The sequence below is a fragment of the Coturnix japonica genome, chromosome 7 (genome assembly GCF_054131305.1).
Source record: "Coturnix japonica strain WE chromosome 7, WE-NBRP24, whole genome shotgun sequence".
Taxonomy (NCBI): domain Eukaryota; kingdom Metazoa; phylum Chordata; class Aves; order Galliformes; family Phasianidae; genus Coturnix; species Coturnix japonica.
In genome coordinates, this window is record NC_140669.1 from 7,847,447 (window position 1) to 7,870,423 (window position 22,977).

A 22,977-nucleotide genomic window follows, 5' to 3' on the forward strand; every position below is an offset into this window, starting at 1 on the left:
AAAGATATATAAAAAAAAATTGCTGAGAAACCGAGGAACTTACAATACCAGAAAGCTGGAAAGAATCCTGGCCAACAAAACACTGTGTAAGGAAATGCACCTTAATGTACACTGGAAGAGACATTTGAGTTTTTCATACATATTAGTGTACACCCAAATGTAGAGTAAAACTAAGGATTTGGCCATCAATGAGAAGGTCATGAGTCATAAGGGCTTTTTGCACAGATAGAATACTACTTATGCAGATAATAAATTAGGTCATAAATACCAGCTCTCTCTTCCAGACTGATATAATAATAACTTCTGACCTCTGCAGAGATGCCTTCTTCTTTTGTGCTCTTTTCTTCAATTGTGCTGTCATCAATTGCTGTCCATCAAAGTAACTTGCTGCCATGATTCATTCATCATCGGGACCCAAGACATTGTTAGTGTAAACAAATCTCACTGTTAAATAAGAAGAATAATCAGACTAATCAGAGTACCCTATTGTAATTTGTAAACACTTGGTAAGATAAGTTCAGCTTTTCTTACCCAGAAAATATTTGTCCAGGAGGCAGATAATTGGCAAATTTTCACCTTTCTCAAGGAAGAACTGAATAATTATTCCAAAATAATTAAAGATACCTTGGCACCTGGGATGGGATAATATGTATGTATATGTAATATATACATGTATATATTACATGTATATATTACTTATGTCGAATGGACACTTTATCTATAGACAGAAGGACATACCCAGGATGAGATCCTGGAGAGAAGCTCCACAGAAAAGGATCTGGGGTTCTGGTTGGTGGCAAGTGGAATTTAGTCAGAAGGGTGCCCTGGCAGCCAAAAGGGCCAGCCATAACCTGGGCTGCATCTGGCCCAGCACTGCAGCCAGGCAAGAGAAGGAATTGTTCCACTCTACTCTGCACTGATGTGGCCTCACCTCAAGTACTGTGGACAGGTTAGGGTACCACGACATAAGGTTATAAAACTAACAAGGTTATTAGAGAATGTCCAAAAGAGAGCTACAGAAATGTTGAAAGGTCTAAAGGAGAAGACATCAGGAACTACTGAGGTCACTTGTTTGTTTAACCTAGAGGAGACTAAGGAAAGAATTCATGCTTTCTACCTCTACTGCCAGCTCTACTTCTAGAGTCAGTACCTCTCCATTGTGTTAAAGAAAATACATACTTACAGTGAATTTCTTGATTGTTTAAAACATATCTAGCTTCAGTCTGCTGATTTCACCCTGAATAACTGGAGTTCACTTACATTGTATTATAATTATTATCTCAGAGCTCACATGGATGCAGTATCTAAGCATGAGTTTGACACTGAGGATGCATAATATTAGCAAGCCTTGTCTTAAGGATAGTGTGGAAAACTGTTGACAAATTTGGGATTCACAGTCTACTTAGACATATTTTTAAAATGCAGTGTAAGAAAATGTTGCATCTTACATAGTTGTCAAGATATGACTATATCAGTAATAAAATGGTTTCAACTACTCCCCTAGAACAAATGCTAGCTTTTCTAAAGTTTACTCTCATCATTAAGGAATTACAATTAGTAAAGCCTGATCTAACTACCAAAAAATTTTCCCTAACGGCAGTATTTGCACACTGAAGCTTAACTTTGTAGCTTTTTGGAAGGATACATGGTTTCTCAGACTATTGAGGTTACAATCAATGAAACAGCCTTTTTAATAGAAATTCTCCCCAATTTGTTACCCAGCTGTACATTATGCTCTTGCTTATTTACTCAGAAACATAGTTAAAAGTTTTCATATGTCCCAGCAGCCAAAATAGTTTTCAAGGTGCATACTTGATAAGAAAATATCTAGAAGAAAGGTTATGGTGTCAAGAGATGATTTCTACTTCCTTTTTAATCAATCAATGGATTTTAATTCAGCTGCCAGTTTCTTCATTTTTGGCATCTCTCATTATCACACATAGCAGATGAAGAATAATATTTGAAATGAAAGTGTACTCAGCAGATAATGACAATGGTCAATATATCTTTATTTAAAATATGCACTGCTTATTGTTTTCTTCACTGATTTTGTAATAAATTTGATAGTTTAAATCTGAAATGGTTACTCTGCTACTTACTTCCCAAAAATGATGGAATTTCTTCTGGTTTATTCATGCTGACTAATTGAGAGCAAATTTGCTAAGAAAAAAAAATCATTTTCTGTTTATCTTTTATTTTTACAGACAACAACACTAATAGGTCTTCTGAAGACAGCTAGACTGCTGCGTTTGGTGAGGGTAGCACGGAAATTGGACAGATATTCAGAATATGGTGCTGCAGTTCTGATGCTCCTTATGTGCATTTTTGCACTAATTGCACACTGGCTTGCTTGTATTTGGTATGCCATTGGAAATGTAGAAAGACCTTACTTGGCTCATAAGATTGGCTGGCTGGATTCTTTAGGAGAGCAATTAGGAAAACACTACAATAAGAGTGATGCAAGTTCTGGACCATCCATCAAGGACAAATACGTTACAGCACTTTATTTTACATTCAGCAGTCTCACAAGTGTAGGATTTGGAAATGTTTCTCCAAACACCAACTCAGAGAAAATCTTTTCCATCTGTGTCATGTTGATTGGCTGTAAGTAGTTTTATCTTATTATTTTTTGGATAATTTTTCCCCTTGGTGTTTGAATAAATGACTTAAAATCTGAGCTAATAGGATTATACTAATGCAGCTAGAAGGGCAAATTCATAAAGAAATCAAAGGTTTTATGTGAAAATGTGTTGTCACAACAAAGTTTAAGGAATTCTGAGGTATCTATGTTTCTTAGATGATGTTGGACCAAATTAAAATGGATATTAGACAAAACCAACAGTTTTTTAAGGTCTACAAGTACCTAAGTATTTTTAAATATTCTTTCTCCTAGAAACATATAAAACTTATTTTTAGCTTTAGTATACTGGCATGATATTTCCAAGAATATGTAGTACATCCAGTGAAAATCCCATGTAACTGCTCTTGCTTAGAACACTGGCTAAATCAGTGTAATAAGCAGTGTAAGCATTACAGGCTATCTATACTGAGCATTCTGTGTTTCTGATGTCCAGATTACCAAATGGTCAGTTAATCTATTTTGTTGATTGGATTGAAGGTCAGTGAATGAGACTAGCCAAATTACACAAGTTATTCTTTTTTCATGTGGTACTTCAGAAAAAGCATCTGATGATAAAGAATCTGCAGATTGATCTAAGACATGGTAATTCCTATATTCCACTACAGTCTTCTTTTTGACTCTGTGCTAGTTAATCTGTTTAATAATTTCATACTTCTTAACATCGTATTACTTATAGGTAATGTGTACAATTGTAAGGCTTTCTAAAAATAATCACTGATATAGGCTGGTTTAGCTATAGGGATCAATATATTAGCTTATGGACCAATGTATTAGTGTAACAAAATAAATTAATGTATGCTAGTTCTAAAACTTTCCGCTTTAGCTTTGCTTGGTGTGTGAACAGTTTTCTTTTTCTGAGCAATACTGCTTCACAGAAACACCGAAGTCACAATAGTCTACTCTTATCTTTGCATCCACCAGGTGCAAGGACTTTTTGTTAGGTTTCATATAGATTGTTTTTCAGTTATTGTATAATATGATAGAAAGTTGCTCATTATGGCATAACAAGCAATATAAATTTGCCAAATTGGGGAAAAACAGCTGTAGGTCAGTCAAAGGATATCATGATGAAATTGAAGGAAGAATAAAGGAGAGAAAACAGGTGCTCATATGACCACCATAGAAGCAATTGCACCTGTGCAGAGGGTTGATATTAGCATATATTAATGAGTTCATGGAAAAGGATGAATGTGTATGACAATGTATTGCGCTTAAATGTAGAACCTGAACTCTGAGAGCATGCACTTGATTTATCAAGTCACTCAGTACATATCATGAGAATGTAGGAATGTTGCTTTCTAACACCACATTGGAGGTAGAGAGACATTTTCTCTCCAGATTTTGGATGGAAGATACTCAGAACTAATGTAGTCATATTTTTAAAGGAATAAGCATACTTTTTAGAATGCCAGGACTTCATTTTTCATGGTTTATAAATAAGTGAACTGGATTTATTCAGGACCTTTGTGTTTTTCACTGGAGTTTAATAGTTGAATATAAAGCATTAAAGGAAGATAATTCACTGAATTATTTTTCTGTACATATAAGAAATAGTAGGGTCTTCTAAGAAAAAAAAAAAAAAGAAAAAAAAAAGGATACAAATTAATTGAAGCACATCTTCAATTATTAAAATTGAAATCCTTACTTTACATGTCCAGAAAAACTCTAAATGTCTTGGTACAGTTTACTTGAACTCAGGTATATTTTTAATGCATCACTGGGTGCAATAGTACATTCCAGCCTCAGTCATTTTAAATTGAGAATAATCATTTCAATCATCTGAAACTACGTCCTTTCATCTAATCAGTTGCACTCAGGTTAAAAGTTGCTACTACTCAAAATCTGTAATAAAAACTATTATCCTAGTGTTGTATATCAGTATATGAGTGCCTGTAAGTGAATCCTATATAAAGAACTGAATTTCCAGTTGATTTAGACCATCATTGTTCAGATAGCCATAGTCTTATCTTATTTGTTGATTTAAAACCTGAACTATAAATTTATGTCTAGCATCTTACTTTTGCCTTTTGTTCTTCGTACTTAATTTCAGTTCCTAATGCTTAGTTCTTCCAGAGTGTGTAAAATTTGATGAACCTAAATTGCAAGTTCAGGGCTACAGATCTTTAAAGATAAATGTTTCCAACTCGTTTACCATTCCATATTTGACCTTCTTCTGCAGAGTCAGTACTGCTATAATCAAATAAATAAAAAGGTTCAAGTACTTCAAATCCACATCAAGTCTCACCTGAGCTGTTCTGTGTAAAAAATACACTATAAGAACTGTTGCAAAAACTGAATGATAGGACTTAAGCACATTTTGTTTCTTTTTAATCTAGCATTAATGTATGCGAGTATTTTTGGAAACGTATCTGCAATAATCCAAAGACTCTATTCAGGAACTGCACGATATCACATGCAGATGTTGCGAGTAAAGGAGTTTATACGCTTTCATCAAATCCCTAATCCTCTGCGGCAGCGACTTGAGGAATACTTCCAGCATGCATGGACATACACCAATGGCATTGACATGAACATGGTATGTTCTATTGTTTTTCAGGCAAGGATTCTGTGGAATAGAAAAATGAATGTCAATTTAGAAAATGATTGAGTCTTCATTATTCACAAGATTTATCACTATAAGTTTAAGACAGTGAATATATAGCAATTATTGAAAATCAAACTATATCAAATTTGACATCAAAACATTTAGGTGCCTAGACCATTATACGCTGTAGCAGAAATCTGAACTTTCATTGTGCATAGAGAAGCTTGAAAATTGCAGATAAATATTAGAAGCTTAAGACAAGAAATACCGTGGGTGGGCTTGTTTCAGATGTAACTGTTGCAGAAATTTGTTCTTTGATGATATTCCGCTTCGTGTATCAAAGGATACTTCTGTTGGTATCTACCGAATGACTCTTGTATAAAGCCTGCAGCCACCAACTCTTTTTCAAAACCCTACCTATCATGCAGTTTAGATCCGGTAGATTGTTGGTGGGTGGAAGAGAGGAGTAGGCAGGTAGATCAAGTGCTCTTTTCAGAGGGAAATACTCTAATCATATGATAGTCCAAATAGCTTTCTTGCATTCACAACCACCTAATTCTGTACAAAAACTCCACACAATACTACTGAAGATTCATCAGCCCAGAGTGTCAGTTCTAGGTACTGGCAAGGTAACTGTTCTTGAGGTTTGATTTTAGGTATTGTTTTAAAATAAAACAAAACTGTAAACATTCTTTATATGAAAAGGTATTATGTGGTCAGCTAAAAAACAGTAACATTTTTGTAATGAGCAAAGTAAGCATCTATATTTATAGCTTCTTTTATGAAGACAGCTGCTGGTTTTTGGTCTATTTATTTATTTTGTTATTTTGCTTGGGTTTTTTTTGTTTTGTTTTTTGGAAAAGTTGACTTTGGTTTGAAGACACTGAAAGGACTGAGCATCTTAATGCTCAGTAAATCTGTGACTCTGGAGGGATACTTTCCAGAGGAATTCTAAGTTACAGATTAAACACTTTGCAGAGCTATCCAAAAAGTTGGCAAGAACAAGAAAACTTTATAAATTCTGATAACAAATTAACTAGAATTCGACTTCCAAAATTTGTGCATAAAATCAAACAGCTCCCATGTGACACCTATAGGTACGTTTGTGAGTAGGACTGTCAATATTACACTTGTACTCTGTAAGCAGGAACAGTCTCAATTAAAAGCTTTTATAAAGTTGAATCATTGACAGCCCAATGTTATGGTTACCATTAAGTAAAGCAGATCTCAAAAGTAAGACAACAGCTTACATATATAAGGCTTCACCTTCCACTTCCAGAATTGTTCCTCCACAGAGGGATATTATACCCAGTACAGTACAAGGATATGTGTACAAACCTCAGCTGGGGACTATTGCAGTGGAAGGCAGCATCAGTAGCTTCATCCTACATGGCACTGAATGGCCCTAATTCCCTGTGATGGCAATGGGAGTGTGGGATACTCAGCACTCTGCAGGATAAGGCCCTTAATCTGTGGGTGGCTGCAGCCAAAGCCTAAAGTAATTCACTGAATTATTTCTGAAGATATTACAAAATCATGTATGTCTTAATTAATTTATTACCACTAATGGTTGTACAAAGAACACCTGTTTTACATGAAACAGTTTCTTTTCATAATTTAGGAACTGGTGTATTGGAACTAATCTTGGATTTGTCATTAACACGAAATAGTAACTAAATGGATTTAACAGCTCGTATTATGCAGTGTGATTATGAGGCAATAAGAAGGCTTTGTCTTAAATAAAACATGAAGAAAAAAATCAAGATTAGTTTATCTTGTTTTGTTATATCTCTTTTTCAGTTCACAGTTCGATCCCTCAAGTTTTATTGTAATCACTTAATTTTCTTAAAATGTGAGTTTGAATATGCTAAACTTAGTGCAAGGATAATGTGAGAACTGTCTGATTTATATTGTACTTATGAAAGATTTATCTCTTTCCTGTCTGCTTCATACCTAAATACATGGAATAACACCACCCACTGGTAAGAGCAGGAGGTATTTATGTCAAATTTAATTCAAATATAAAGTGTGGAGAATATCCATGTTATCTGTTGGGTTTAGAGCTTGTTCAGTGCTTTCTAATTTTAATTGTAATTTTTATTTTTATTTTTTATTTTTTGCATGATGAAGGGGTAGATAGCGAAGGAAAATAATCAAAGTAGAATCAGATGTGGGGCAAAATGGCTACTAAAAATTAGACATTAAGAAATGCTGATCTAACCACATCTACTAATCACTGTTTTACCCCACAACTCAAATCATGCTTTTCTGCCCAAAAAGGTCATGTGCATATTGGTTTGCATTAGATAGTTGCTCTGTAGGAATGTCACTCTGACAGTTGCCATGCTGATCATTCTGCATTTTCCTTTGTGTGAATGCTCTTAGTTCCAACCATATATGCATGTTAGCGCAAGCATCAATGAAGTTTTTTTGGCTATAAGCCATGTGCATAAGAATGGACTTGCATGTGGTATTGAGAAATTAATTTTGCATGAAATATTTGCATTTACACACCAAAAGGCTAATACTGTCCTCAGACAAATGTGTTTGACTCCTGTTCATATTTACTGGGAGTTTGTTGCAAAAATCTGAAGGCAGAATTTGATCCAATCTTTCTTTTTCATTTCATTACTGAAAACTGAATAAAATTAGAAATCTCAATCATCTTTCTTCTTTGAAATATGAAATGCATGAATAGTTTGCATTATATATATATATGTACAGGCAATGTATACACATACACATACATATATATAAATAATATGAGAAAATATATTTCAAAAGATGCTTTTAATTATCATCAATGATATAATTAAGAAGTCAGGAAATGTGGGGAAAAAAAACAACAAACTTTTAAACTAAGCAATAATACTGTGTTAAGACCAAATTAACTTGCTTTCTCAAACAAAGTCTTACACTTTACACTGAATATGAGAAGATGATATTTTGCTCATTTGAAGTGACTGAACTGAAAAGTAGCTTTAAAATTTTGCTGTTGAAATATCCCAAGAACATTCTTTATTTGTACATTTGTTTCCTTCCACTTCATTCTACATCTCTTTTATTATGTTTCATTGCATAATGTGTTTTTACAAAAACAGTTCCACATAATTATGCATGGACTGGATAAACAGGATTTGGGATTTATTTTAATCTGGATAAAAATCTCTAGTCTATGGAATAAGCATAATTTAAATCATAACATTGTGGTATACACTGGCAAAGTTAAATTCCAAGAAAGTTATTTACAGTGTATGTATTCTTTCATGAAAGATCTCACCAGTCCCAAAGATTTCAAGATATTGCTTTCATTTCTTTAGACTATCCTGTTCTGTTTTTCCTAGACTCTCTTTGCCTTCTATTGCCCACTTCATTCCAGTGTTATCAGTCCAGCACTGATAATAGCATGCCTGTGATGCTTACTGTAGAAAGATAACATATATAGTGTTTGAGATCCTTTTTTAAGTTATGCATGCAATTTTTATAAACTCCACCTTTCTTTCCATGGATCTTCTGTGCATCAGAATAGCTTTATTGGTTTATTTTATCTCTACAAAAAGAGTTCAAAGAAGCAAATAACTGGGACAAGTACAGGAAGTGTTTAACCAAATGTAAGTTAATTAAAATTTTGAATGCCAAACAACTACATCTTTATTTTGGGCTTTGGTACTATGAAAGGAGAGAGCAAGTCAGCATTTTTCATGTCTAAATTTATGGAAACTTCTCTGGAAAGCATTGTGACAAACAGTTTGTTTTACACTTGCAATTAGCCTTGGCTTCAGCAAACACACGAGTTCAGTAGAGAACAAACCTATTTTAAAAATTTACAACCAACAATGCTAGCATCAAATAAAGGCAGGTTTGTAATTCTGTTAGCAAAGCTTCTTTTTAAGAGATCAGATATTGTGCCCTGGATGACACCACTACTGTTGTTACTGTTGCCGTGAGCTTTTCCTCCTGTGATCACTTTTTGTAACAAAACCAAGTCTACCAATACAACTACTGCCAGCAGTATGTTTCAAACGGACAGATAGGAGAGAAGATTAAAATTTTTAAAACAGCAAGAAGTTCCTTCCAAAAAAAACCAACCCAGTTGTAATTGGTTACACAGAGAGAATATGTAATCACAGTGAAAAGTGGTACTGTTATTTGCCTATGTGTCATAATGGAAATCATAAGACATATAAGCCTATCAAAGAAAGTACCTCAGTTACAGCTGTAAAACTGTTCCTTCATTTTCTATTGCAAGACTACTTAAAAAACAAAAACAAACCCAAAATCATAAATGCTTATATTTAATCAAACTTTGAGAACACTTCATATAGAAAATAAGTTTCAAAAATGTCAATCATTCATCAGATTCTCACTGGATAGTATTTTATGGTCTAAGGTCTCAAACAAGAAGAATTAACAATTTTCCAACTATAACTGTATCTTTGGAAATAGATCTGATCAACTTCCATCTTCTACAGACCTTATATATTTCATTTGATAAAAAGAGTCAGCTATTGAAGAAGCTGAAATCATTTTCTGTCCTCTTCACCCAGCCATGTAACATTTTAGAGATCACCTTTCAGATCTATTATGAAAATCTTTATGAGACTGTAGATGAAGAATGATCCATTGCAACACCAGTAACTTCAACATAAAATTGTCACATGGATCTGCTTCATTACAATGACTGAAAGCAGAAGATCCTAGTTCTTGGTAAGGTTGTCCAACATCAAACCTCACTGAAAGGTTAATTAGTTCATCATTACAAATGTTTCTTTTTTCTCTCAGTTGCTCTAAAGACCTTCTCCATACCACCAATAAAATAAAATAAAATAAAATAAAATAAAAAATCCAATTGCAACATTTTCTAGTTCAAAGTATAAGAAGTGTCAGAAATGGTTCTTACTCCATGTGGGAGACCTTAGTTATTCTCTTCTAAGTGGTGGAAAGCCCTTGGAAATATTTCAGTCCTCTGAAAATAGTTAATTTTGTTAATTAGCTATCACATAAATAGTAAATTCTAAATTCTTTCTAATAATGGAGCTGTTATTAAAAATTTTAAAGTCTGGCCTTTGTGACAGAATTAAATTCTGCACTATTCATAATTCAGTTTATTCCAGTTTAAGTTGTCAACTGAACTTGAGATCCTACCTTTATCTTTTCCTCTGTCTGCTGGATACTTACCCATTCACAAACAAATCTGGCTTTGATTCTAGGACAAGAAAAGCTGAGCTAAAGTGAATTTCAACAGGCACTAAACAAACCCGCAACAACTCTTTTTCTTTCTCTTCACCCACTGCCTGGCATTTAATAGTTGATTCCACCTAGATCTCAGCAGAGAAAAAGGATGATATCAGAAGACAGTATGCAGAATTCAAAGAATATCTTTGACTATTGGACTGCAGGACTGGACCATTCTATATTAGGAAAGACTGAGACAGCTGGCATTGCTCAGCCTAGAGAAGAGAAGGCTCAGGGGAGGTTTGGTTGTGTAAATACCTAATGGGAGGATGAGAAGAAATTGGAGCCAGGTTCCTCTCAGTGGTGCAAGGACAAGAGGAACTAGGCACAAACTAGGACACAAGAGTTTTAGTCTGAGCATCAGGAAGCAATTTATTTCATTGTGAGGGTGACAGAGCACTGGCAGGTGCTCCAAAAGGTGTTTTAGAGTCTCCCTCCTTAGGTATATGCAGAAGCTGTCTGGACACAGTCCTGGTTAACCTGCCAGAGATAGCCCTGCTTCAGCAGGGAAGTTGGACTACCTGGTCTCCATAGATTTACTCCAAAATCAAACGTTCTGTAATTCTGTTGTTATATACTTACATACCTTATAAATTTTTATTTAAATATTCTATGAATTTTGGATTTATCATTGAGAATAATGCTACTTAAGGAGCAATTCCTAGCTTTACGACTTTCAAAATTTCAAACTCATATTTTTGTATCACCTAGTCCTGCATTTATACAATTTCAAGATTTTTCTACCTTTTAACTTTTAGAAAAGTCTATCTTTTCTTCTTTCTTGTTACCTTAGAGTATGACTTAAGCATATTTAAAGACTCGGAAAATACAGCAAATAAAAATACTTCAAATACTGTATTTAGATTTTTACCATTTTGAATATAATCTCATATTTTGAAGAATGTTTCAATGTTTTTCTAATATTTAGAGTTGTCAGTATGTATACACATAATATATTGATGATATTTTGGTGTTTAGTGATGAGTATCGTAACTAATGCTCTGATTTGCTTCTACCTTGATGCTGTCCAAATATTTAATGTGGGACAGATGTCAACACCTGTTTCAGAACTGAGTAGAGAAAAACTTTTTGTCAATAATTTTATCTTTTACCCAAATATAACAAAGGTATAATTGATCCCAACATTTCCACTTGTCTGAGGTTAGGACATGTAGGTGTCACCAATTCTGTTGTCACAAATATGTCTGAAACTGGTATGAGTAACATTTAACTGTCATCTTGAAAAAGACTAGCTGATGCTGGTTCCCTCCCCACTTTTAAAAGATGACATTCCTCAAGGTAATATGAATGACATATTATAAACACTAAATTTCAACCCCAAATTGCATATAAAATATTTTATTTCCCTGTCAATGACACTTTCCTCCTTCACAAGCATGCAAAATAGATAAAACAATGTTATTTGACATGGAATAAGTTTCAATCCATACAGGAAGAGATGAGTGAACTTGGACTTGACAACTATCAAGAAGGAACAACTGGAGCCTGGGGTCATAGCATCATGATTGCTTTTTTCCTTGTTTTCATTCTCCTCCCTTCTTTTGGGGGTGGTGTTAAAGATGATTTGCTGCTCTGTTAAGTTTTCTTCTTTTGAAGATCTGTGTATATTCAGTTAAGCATTAATTCTAACCATGAGAATCTAATATTTTCCTCACCAGGGCATGATGGAATTCAGGAGATAGTGAGTGTAACAGTAGAAAGATGGCAGGAAAGAATGGAGCAATGGAAACATAATCTTGCATAATTTTCTATTAAAATAATTTATGAACTTGGGATTTATCACTGAGAATAATGCTACTTAAGGAACAGTTCCTTGCTTTACAACTTTCAGAATTTCAAACTCATATTTTTGTATCACCTAGTCCCACATTTATATGTTTTCAAAACTTTTCTGTCTTTCATTTTTTAGAAAAGTGTTTTTTAACATTTTCTTGATGTATTGGAATACGACAAGAATGTTTACAAAACTCAGAAAACTCACAACAAATAAAATACTGCAAATACTGTATTTAGATTTTTATCATGTTTAAAATAATCTCACAATTTTGAAGAATGTATTTTCTAATATTTAGAATTGACACTATGTATACATGTAATATATTGATGTTGATTTCCCATGATGTAAAAACAGGATTTTCAACTGAATCGCTCCTCTACACAAAGATATTGGTGAGAATCATATAATACCCTCTTAGCATCAGCCAAAAATTGGTGAATAAGAAGTATTTTGTCGAAATAATTGAACTCTGAATATTGGAAATGTACACGGAGCCTGTATGACAAGATGTTGCATATACTGCACAATGTAAGATTTAGTTTGGAAACATCTTATTCTGTATTGTAGCATCTACTGGACTTGGATTAAATACCTCACTGCATACAATGTGAGCAATATGGTAAGCTCCTTTTGTAATGTAGGATAGAGAAACGTTTTAGAAATTTATCTTCAAATTGGCTTCTTTCTTGATTTTCCAATGTTGTGTTAGTAATCTCCAAAACTCCACTGAAAATCACTGTTATTTGTGCACTTGTCTACCTTCCAGGCATTTGAACGCTTTGATATTAAAAGTAAATGTGATTCTTCTCTGATGTAAACAGATGTTTTAGAATGTAAGCTCCATGGGGCAGGGACTTTTTCATCACGTTTAATTGAAGATAGGGTATTATTTTTCAGTGTTATGGGTATATAAGGCACTATTAATTAATATGCAATGATTTTAGAACAGTTTCATACTAAGTATAAATTATCAAAATAATTTTTTCTTTAAAGATATCCCCAAAGTATCTTCAGAAATGTAAATCAACACACATGGTCTGCACAGGTTTTGCTTAATGGTAAAGTACAGTCCCTTGATAAATGAAATAAGTAGAAGCTGATATGAAAAAATGAATACAGATTGTCCTGTGCTGTACTCCTGAGTTTCTAACAATTGAAATACTTTTTTTCTGTAAGTATCTCTGAATTTAAAAATTGTTTCTTATTTTGCATTCTTTATAAACAAAGCTTTTCTGCATTATATTCAGAAAAGGGTTGTAAGAAAAGAATTCAGTAATTCAAAATGGGTCTCTTTTTACTCACGTGACTCAAGAACAATTTCAAAATGTACACCTGCAACTTTTTCCCAATTGTCTTGCTGGCCAGACAGAATTATTCAGTAAATAAATTGCTATAATTCACAATATTTTTATTTCAATAACAACACATTAAAATCAGCATAGTAATTGCAAACTGATTATATTTCTAGTTGTGTAAGGGACAGAGAAAACAGAGTGATAACATAAATGCTTTTTGTGCATCGTTTTCTTTTGCTTCTTGTTGAATGTTGGCTTTTTTTGAGGATGTGTGAATTTCATGTGATAATGCCCTGAGTCACAAAAGTTTTGTATATATGTGTCTTATAACATTTTGTATATTATTTCATAGCATTTATTTCCATTAGCAATCACAGAATCATTTCAAACTCAGTAAAGGTACTAATATTTCTTTTATAAATCATAGCTTGGCTTGTGTGGACAAAAGCCTCATATGAGAAATGTGTTTGTCTTCTCCATTAGCAAGAAATATGAGTTGAGAATATATTTATGAAAGAAGAATGAGTGCACAGACTGTTATTTTGCTGAAGTATAAATAAATGTAGCAGTAACCGAATGCATTTTGTGGATATATATATTTTTATGTGCAGGAATATTTACTTGTTTGTAGAAAAATACTATATGGGATAAAGAGGAATGAATTAATAGACTGCACTAATAACAAAAAGACGCATGATATTCTCTTAATTAAAAGTCTGCCAGCCTCAGTTCCTGTTTTGTCCTTGGAAGTATGCAACATTATCAGAACAGTGCCTGTATTGATGCACTTAACAGAGAAAGTAGTTTTCATCATGGATAATAGACAACAGGATTTAAATCACAGGAAGGGTGGTATGTTATAATGTGTCAGCCCCATTTTTGAGCACAGAACTCAGATGCGTGAGGGGGACAGCACTTTCATAGAAATTACTGCAGAAATGTTCATTGAATCTAAAAGAAGGATAGGTGAGATAATTCTAAAGGATTTAGGAAAGCTCTGACATAATAACCACATTGTAAATAGCTTGCTTTTCTTCTTGTAAACAAAATTATCATGTTACCATGGTTCCCAAGAGGAAGCCTCTGGATCTATATCAGGCAAATTCCCATTGTTATGAGTAAAAGATGAACAGGGACCATAGCAATTAGCCCTGTCACCTGCAGAAGTAATATTCTGCCTATATAAATATGCACAGCATTGTATCAATGACGTATGTTATTTTTTCTGTTAAAAATCTGTATCACATACTTACAAATAACATATTTAACATGAAAATCTCATCAGAATTCCCCATGCCTCACTCAGTTAACTCTCATTTTGCAAATGACAGTTATTTCAGCAGAAGATTCCTCTTATATTAAATGTGCAGGATTTTATAAATTATAAAAAAGAAATACATATATATAGTCTGAACAGGTGAAATGCAGTCAAGATTCTTATTTAACCTGTCTTATTTATTATTTTACTGCAGTATATTCATTCATACACCTTTATTCCATTTCTGTAATGAAATAAATCTTAATAATTCATATTGTAGCCACTACGTTTTGAACTCTATTAATATTCATACTGTATATTTTTTTAAATATAAATTAAACTATACATTTGCTGAATTGTAATACTCTGACAGCCCTTCAGAGCCACCTCTATTTGTATGTCACTTCTTTCTTTCTTGTCCGGGAATAAAATAAGAAATGTAATATACTGTTATTTTCATAGCATTGATATGAAATCCTTATGCTTGTCTTTCCAGGTCCTGAAGGGCTTTCCAGAATGCTTACAAGCTGACATTTGCCTGCACCTCAACCAAAATTTGCTTCAGAACTGCAAAGCTTTCCGGGGGGCGAGTAAAGGCTGTCTTCGAGCTTTGGCTATGAAATTTAAGACAACACACGCTCCTCCTGGAGACACGTTAGTGCACTGTGGAGATGTCCTCACTGCTCTTTACTTCGTGTCAAGAGGCTCCATTGAAATTCTTAAGAGTGATATTGTTGTAGCCATTCTAGGTAAGTAAATTACTACAATGCATTTTAAGGGTCAGAAAAAGAAATATTTGTTGTTCCAGGGATCGGAAATCTGAATGTTTAGTCACTGTCATGTAAAGTCAGAGAAATAATTTAAGGAGCAAAAGTATTCCAATAACTCATGTGCACCAAAGAGTCTACTATAAATTCAGGTGTGGGTTGCATTTAACCAGGGTAAATGGTGAGAAGATGCAAGCTGAGTCAAGCACATGTCAGATTACTCCACTACTGACAATGCTACATCAGTCAAAGCCATCTGATGTCCTTTTCTTGAGCAGCGTGGACTCTAATAGAAAAGTGTGGGTAACATGTAGAAAAGTATAACAGATTGATCTGATCTAGACTGATATCTAACTATAGTAACATAATTATTTCCCTTATATTTCTTAAGAGCATATTCTTACTTATATAGTATGGGGAATTATTTGGTTTTTTACTAGTGAAGTATGGCTCAGAGCAGTGTCAAATTCAACTGGAAAGCTGCCTACAGCTGGTGATGGCTCTTACGTGGAATCAATAAAATATATTAGTTATAGCAATTTAAAAAAAAAAAAAAGAAAAGAGAGAAAGAGAGAGAAAAGAAATATAACTAAATATCTACAATGACTAAAAATAACCTAAATAAAACTACAGATTATTTTTCCATTTACTATCAGGTAATTAGAGCAAACAACAATCGAACAGATAAGTAAGGGTTTTGTTATACTGAAAGCTATACCAGCTGTTATATCATTCAGTTCTCTTTTTTCTATTTATCATCCACTGTGGGAATTTACAGCCAAAAAAGTAGCTGAAGCACATTGTGGATTGGTAGCAATGTGTTATTAATTCACTTGTGACTGATTATTCTGCTAGGACAATGCAGAGAGAATACATGAACAGAAATACAAAAGTATGCCTACAGCAATCCTTCCTTATATTTAGATAAATTTATCAAGATAATTTGTTATCTCATGCTGTTGCATCCTATCAGATGGGCCAGATGAAGGCACGAATGTGCAAGAGTGCATGCAAGTACAACACTATGAGTTGTTTATTTACCGGTATGAGTATCTTCCCCTAATTACAAACAGTGCGGTTCAGTGAGGATTTCAACTCTTACATCAAATACATATAAATTTCTACAGCACTCAACAACCAGGAAAAACTAGCTTATGAACTCATTAATTTCTTCCTGGATGAAAGGTGCAAACCAGTTGTGTTTTGTGTGTTATACACATCAGACACTTGTGCACCTCTCACACTGCAGCAGAACCTCAGGTAACTGAAGAACAATGCCACTGCATATCTTCCAGCATGTATCTTCTCACCCCGGGTGGTGCAGGATGGATCCTTGCTTCCCCAGGGAGTAGGAGTCCCTGGGGTGGGAGCCATGAACAACAGCACAACAGCAGCCAATAAAAGGAGATGTACTGTGGACCCATATACATTACATGGCTCACAAGGCAGGAGCCTGCCTGCCTTATAGCTCACTCTAGTATCCTGAAGAAACTGGCATTTTAAAAACAAACAAACAAACAAACAAGTGAACAACAAAATATAACACTACAAACCTAAAAAAGATTATCTGTTCTTAACTAAATATTTTCCTCTTCCAGAAAAAAAAAAAGTAAGGAAAAACAGACAAAAACTTCTCTGTTCTTTGTTCTCTGGCATTGAAAAACTTCACAGGTCATGTTTCCATTCTGAACAGGTTTTCCAATTTCATTACAGAAATAAAAAAATTCCAAAAAATGATGGGTGTGTCCACCTGTTTTCCTGAGCAAATCATCACTATCTAAAGCTGGGTCTTGTGTATGTTTGGTGGCCCTGCTAGGCAGGGGGGTTGGAACTACATGATCCTTGAGGTCCCTTCCAACCCGGGTCATTCTGTGATTCTGTGTGATTCTGGGTCTATCACTGAGTATGGTCTGATCCATACTGGTCTGAGAGCAGTACTTCTGTGCTAAATTCTTAGGAAAGATGATGTCTGTGAACCTCAGAATCCACTGCCTCTTTTAGTGCTGCAAAAAAGGATACTAAAGAACTGCCATCATATCAGTGTTGTCATGTTACAAATAAGGTATTATATACCTTGTAGAGGAACCTTTACATTCATAGATAATAAGATGAGCTGGACTATTCAATTATGTCAGCTAATCTCTGTTATATCACAGACCTCTAATACATTTCATACTTTTAACTATCTGTTGTGTCTAATGTGTTGTGTTTGATGAAAGTGTAATGTTGAGAAAAATTATGAATTTTGATCTGAAAGAATAAGATAAAAATTTGATCTCTGTTCATCACAGTTTCTTTCCAGTGAATCATTCTTATTATTAAATATGCATGAAATTTATGAAATTTTCTTGCTTCAGCTTTTTTCCATTGGTTCTTGATTTGCATTCTTCATTATATTCTAGAGGTATTTCATACTGAGTAATTTTCCTCTCCTTAAGCATGTGTGAAATATTATCAAGTTACATCCTTAATCTTCCATTGATAAGCTAAACAGACCATGCTCACCACAACTAAGCCCATGAAATAATTTTTGCATATCTTAACTACTTGCTCAGCCATTTACCAGCTTCTTTTAAAACAACAAACAAATAAATAAATAAATGGAGAAAACAGAACTATCTGCAGTAATTTAAAATAAAAACCACAAATGCTTAGTGGAGGCAAAATCACCCATGTCAACTGTTTTCACTTGCTATGACCACTATTCTTTGCAACAAGTGTTTCCCCAATTGTACTCCCCAGCTCTATTTTACAGGTATATCATGCATTCTTTTATTTAAAGAGTATTTTGTACTGGTCCTTGGCTCCTCTGCATTTGTGAAAGTTAGCTGCGGGTATAGGGAAAATAAGCAATTAAGTGGAGGTGACAATTTTAGCAAATAGAGTGAATGTGTCAACATTGATGAAAAGAATTGTAATAATATCAAAACAGAAGCAACTATGTTGAAAGAGTTTCATCAAAGCAGCTTCTACATCTTGGAAGATTAACATTCCCCCAAAAAAGCATAAAACCTAGTAATTTCCTACCAAAATATATTTCAAGTAAGGTTTGTTTCATTGTACATTTTCAACAAAATGAGTTTCTAGGCCAGAAAGGTCCTGCACTCTACTGAAAGTCAAAAATTACATCTTTGTCACTGTAAGAATGAAATTTAAATTAATAAATAATGTTTTTCTGAGAAAGGAAAAGGAAACTGCTTTTAGTGACACCGCTTTGACAAAACTGAAGAAAAGCTGTGATGAAACTAGATTTTCTTTCATGTTTCCAAGTATGTGACTATAATTTTATTGATTTTAATTTACTGTTTAATAACAGTGCTATTGAATTACACCAACATATGTGCAATGGTAATCAGATTGTAACACTTTGTGTGAAATCAAGTATTCAACGTGAATATCATACATAAATACACAATTGAATTTAATGCCTTATTCACATTTGGAATAATAATCTCCATCTAATTTTCTTTCTGCAGGAAAAAATGATATTTTTGGGGAGATGGTACATCTTTATGCAAAACCAGGAAAGTCAAATGCAGACGTGAGAGCTTTAACGTACTGTGACTTACATAAGATCCAGCGAGAAGATCTCCTAGAAGTTTTGGATATGTATCCTGAATTTTCTGATCTTTTCCTCACAAATCTAGAACTGACATTTAATCTGAGAGATGAAACTGCAAAGGTACCTATAAAAAGTGATATTTTTTTCCTTAGCATTGGGCAAAATTTAATCCACAGTAACAAAACTTGAAGATAGCATCCTAAATGCCAATTAAATTAAAATGCCAAGGTTAGCAAAACTAAAAGCTAAAAGCCTGAGGCCAAATCCTATTTTGGAAAAAAAACAAAAAACCCACACTCACCTGACTGTTTTTCCTGGAGTCACTTAAACTCAGCAGGAGTGAATGAAATTATCCAGATAATGTTAATCTAACAGGATTTGGTTCCATATTTAAACAGTATTAAAGTTTTAGCTGGGAGGTTTTGGGACGTTTTGTTAAACCATGGAAAATATGTTTTTTACTAAGCATAACTATAGCCTGGGTCACTACAAGGAGAACTTTAGGCACTAAATATAATTGTATGACCATGAAATAAAAATAAACCATATTTTCCAAAGTCATTCTTTGTCTAACAATGCAGAATATTTAATTGCCTTTCCAACAGGAGTTGATAATTCTCTTGTCTTGGAGTGCACCTTACTTCTAGGAGACTAAAAGCATAGAAGAGACTTTTCAAATGTCATTAATTCTTCAGATGGGCAGGGATTTATTTCTCTTTTTTTCCTACAGCTACTCTTCTCTGTGGCCTCCTTTGCCCAGAATGCATCTTCTAGAATGCAGGAAAAGTAGAAAAATCCTTAGCACTTCCTTATCTCAGGCTGAAGAAGTCAGTCTGAACCAGGAAAAACAAAGGAAAGTTAGACCAGAAGGGAAGAGGGGAAGGGCTTCTTGGGCTCTAGAAAGTGTTCACTATAAATTTGTAGGGTACACTAAGCACTGACCACCAAACATGAGTTATGCTGCCCAATAAATGGCAAGTTTACATTTCATTCTTCTGAGTTTCTTTCTATTCGTTTGTGGTTTTTTTACCATACTTTCAAGGAAAAGAAACAATCAGTGAGAAGAGGGTAACAGAAATTGACCTTGAAGACCTTCCAAGAAACAGAAAGAACACTTGAGTTTTGGATGATAAATAACAGGAATGGCTTTGCTAATCACATGTTGATTATTACCTTAAAAAGATTAAACAAAAATAGCTTCTGATTAGAGATGACATTTTCTTCTTGAGCCTTTTCTTCCATAAAAGATTGTTCTGAAAATCTGAAAAAAAGATCACTTCTTTATTTCTAAATGTATTCTATTATGTTTATTGAAAAGGTCATCATTATATGGGAAATACAACACAATGAATTTAAAGTCCAGTAATAAATTTAACTTGGAACTGAAAGTTCACATATTTGAAAAACTCCTTGAAGATAAATTTAGATTAATGATTGTGGTCTTCTTAGCATTTTTTTTTCCTTGCAATTATAATACCATCAATGTTTTATCATTATTTTTCTAGATCTGAGAAAACTGAAACAAATCACATTGTGTTGTGAAGACACAAAGGAAGTTCTTGCTGCTTAGATCCTTTAGAAATTTTTCAGCTGATATTTCTTACTGCTGTGCCAGCTACTAAGAAAAAAATCAATAGACTTCACATACAGGAAAGGACAAGCTTGCCCATGCCTCTGAGCCTGTAGAATCACACTTTTCTCTAGCAGTTTGCATTCCACTGACTGTCACAATCCAGAAAATCATCTCCAAAAAAAGTGATGAACACAATCTGATATAAAAAACTTCACTCTGATGCAGATTTTTTATCTTAATAATAGATGCTTCTGTTTTAACTTCTGCTTCCATCCTCTCATTTTTATAAAGTACTTTTTTCCTCTTGCAGTTATTCTACTAGTGACCCACCATTTAGACCCCTTGGTGATCAGGTTTACAGCGTGTAGGGAAAGATATAAACCTTTACCATGTTTCCCTCTGCCCTTCTCACACAGTATGTTTTCTTGAGTAGCACAGGAAACCTCACTGGCAAATGGAAGGGAAGTACACTGAAGTCAGTGCCTTGGGTGTGTACACAAAGAGCAAAAATTATGTTTTCTTGGCTTATCCATAAATTTCTGAGTTATGAGTGAAGAGTTAAATGTATCTTGTATTCGTAAAGGCAACAAAAAGCACATATATTAATGTGTATAGAGAAATACAGCATTATATTAATCTATGGAAGTATCTTCATGAACTGAATAGAGAGGAAAGGAACATCTAGAAAGTTAAAAATAATGAGGAATATATTGCCTGGTGCTTTTCAATCTCATATTTATTGTTTTAAAATGCAACCTTTATAATTAGTAACATACAATTAAATATAAATCTAACTACAAACAGCTACCACCTTACTCCTTGCAATAGTATACATTCTCTGTTAAAGTGATTTGTTTAGTGTGGTTTTTGGGTTGTTTTTTCTTTTTTTTGGATTTATTTTCTTTAAACTGATTTTAAACACATCTGTGCTAGTTCAGAATGCTGATAATACAGGTGAATTTATTTTTCAGGATACTTTTTCACCATCAGGTAGCAACATTGTCAGTTTTGCTCAATATGTATGAAATTTTTAACATTAGCACTGACCAGTGCTATTAGATGGGGATGATGTAGACTGACATGAGTAATATTACCTTTCTTGTGGGACTAATCTGTCATTATGTTTCATATTTCATTAATCAAGTCTGACATCGTAATAAGATCACAAACTACTAATGATACAAACGGAGATAACTGCAAACTAAGAAGACGGAAATTGTCCTTCCAAAGTGAAATAGAAAAAGGTAATTAACTTCCTTTTTTATATTAGACAGCACTGCTTCTTTATTCTTTAGTATTTCTGGGTACACCAGGGTCCCGTTTTGGTTGTTACTATCTTGAGACTCGTCTTACTGGTCTTGAGAGTCCATCTGAGCAGTAGAAACATTGTGTGCATTGTCCCCTACATGGTTTTATATGTCTAGAGGATATCAGTGTCACCTTTCCATGACCTCACATCCATCATGGCAGAGCTATTCAAACATTAATCTACTCCAGTATCCTTCAGATAAACATGTATATATATGTATGTTTACATATATCTGTTTATTACCTCCAGGCCATTATCCATTTTCTGAGACATCATGTTTTAAAATGTTTGGAGAAACTAGTCTACTAGATTATTTACCAGCAGTGTAGATTTTATTTCCTCAGAAAAGTACTTTGATGAACTTTATGTTAAGTGGTGCTTCTGCGTGGCATTAAAGTGTCTGTTTTCAGGACACAGTAGATTCATTTGGCAATGTGTAAATGGCAGGTTTTCTGTGCTTGCATTCACCTTAGAGGCTTTTGTGAGTAATCCTTATGAAGGAAAATTTAGTGAAATACTAAACCCAGTCACAATATTCAATACTCCAAGATACCTGTAGCTGTAGTCATACTGCAATAATCACGAAGAAAGCTAAATTTATACAAGATCTTCATTTTCATGTAAGGAAAACACAATTGCTTGAATAAATTTATATGTACATGGTCCAATGATTTGTCCAACAAATTAATGTTCCTAGTACACCAGTTTTTCATACTCCTCAGTTAAATCCCAGTCCTAAATACAGCACAAAACCAATTTTAGAATTGCATAGTAGTTGATAATAAATGGGAACACTTTAAAGGTACATGGCAAATATAAAGCTTGATGAAGAAAGACTTCAATCTAGAGTGTGGCTGCTCAGAACAATGACATTGCCATTTGATCAAATAAACATCTTTAGGGCAAGAAGCCAAGACTGACACCAAATCTGTCAAGAAAACATCCCCATGAAATATTCAATCTGCTCATCACTAAGAATCTGTTGACAGAGGTG

At 33.9% G+C, this 22,977-nt stretch overlaps 1 protein-coding gene across 8 annotated transcripts in view; it reads left to right on the top strand.

Moving 5' to 3' along the window:
* The window catches only part of KCNH7 (potassium voltage-gated channel subfamily H member 7), a 182,343-nt gene that overhangs the window by 140,676 nt on the left and 18,690 nt on the right, over nt 1-22,977 (top strand). For all 8 annotated transcript variants that reach the window (XM_085553004.1, XM_085553006.1, XM_085553005.1 and 5 more), the window contains 5 exons: nt 2,205-2,604; nt 4,978-5,177; nt 15,269-15,521; nt 19,016-19,221; nt 21,819-21,918. In XM_085553004.1, the coding sequence (XP_085409130.1) occupies nt 2,205-2,604; nt 4,978-5,177; nt 15,269-15,521; nt 19,016-19,221; nt 21,819-21,918 (1,159 nt within the window). The remainder of the gene's footprint in view (nt 1-2,204; nt 2,605-4,977; nt 5,178-15,268; nt 15,522-19,015; nt 19,222-21,818; nt 21,919-22,977) is intronic.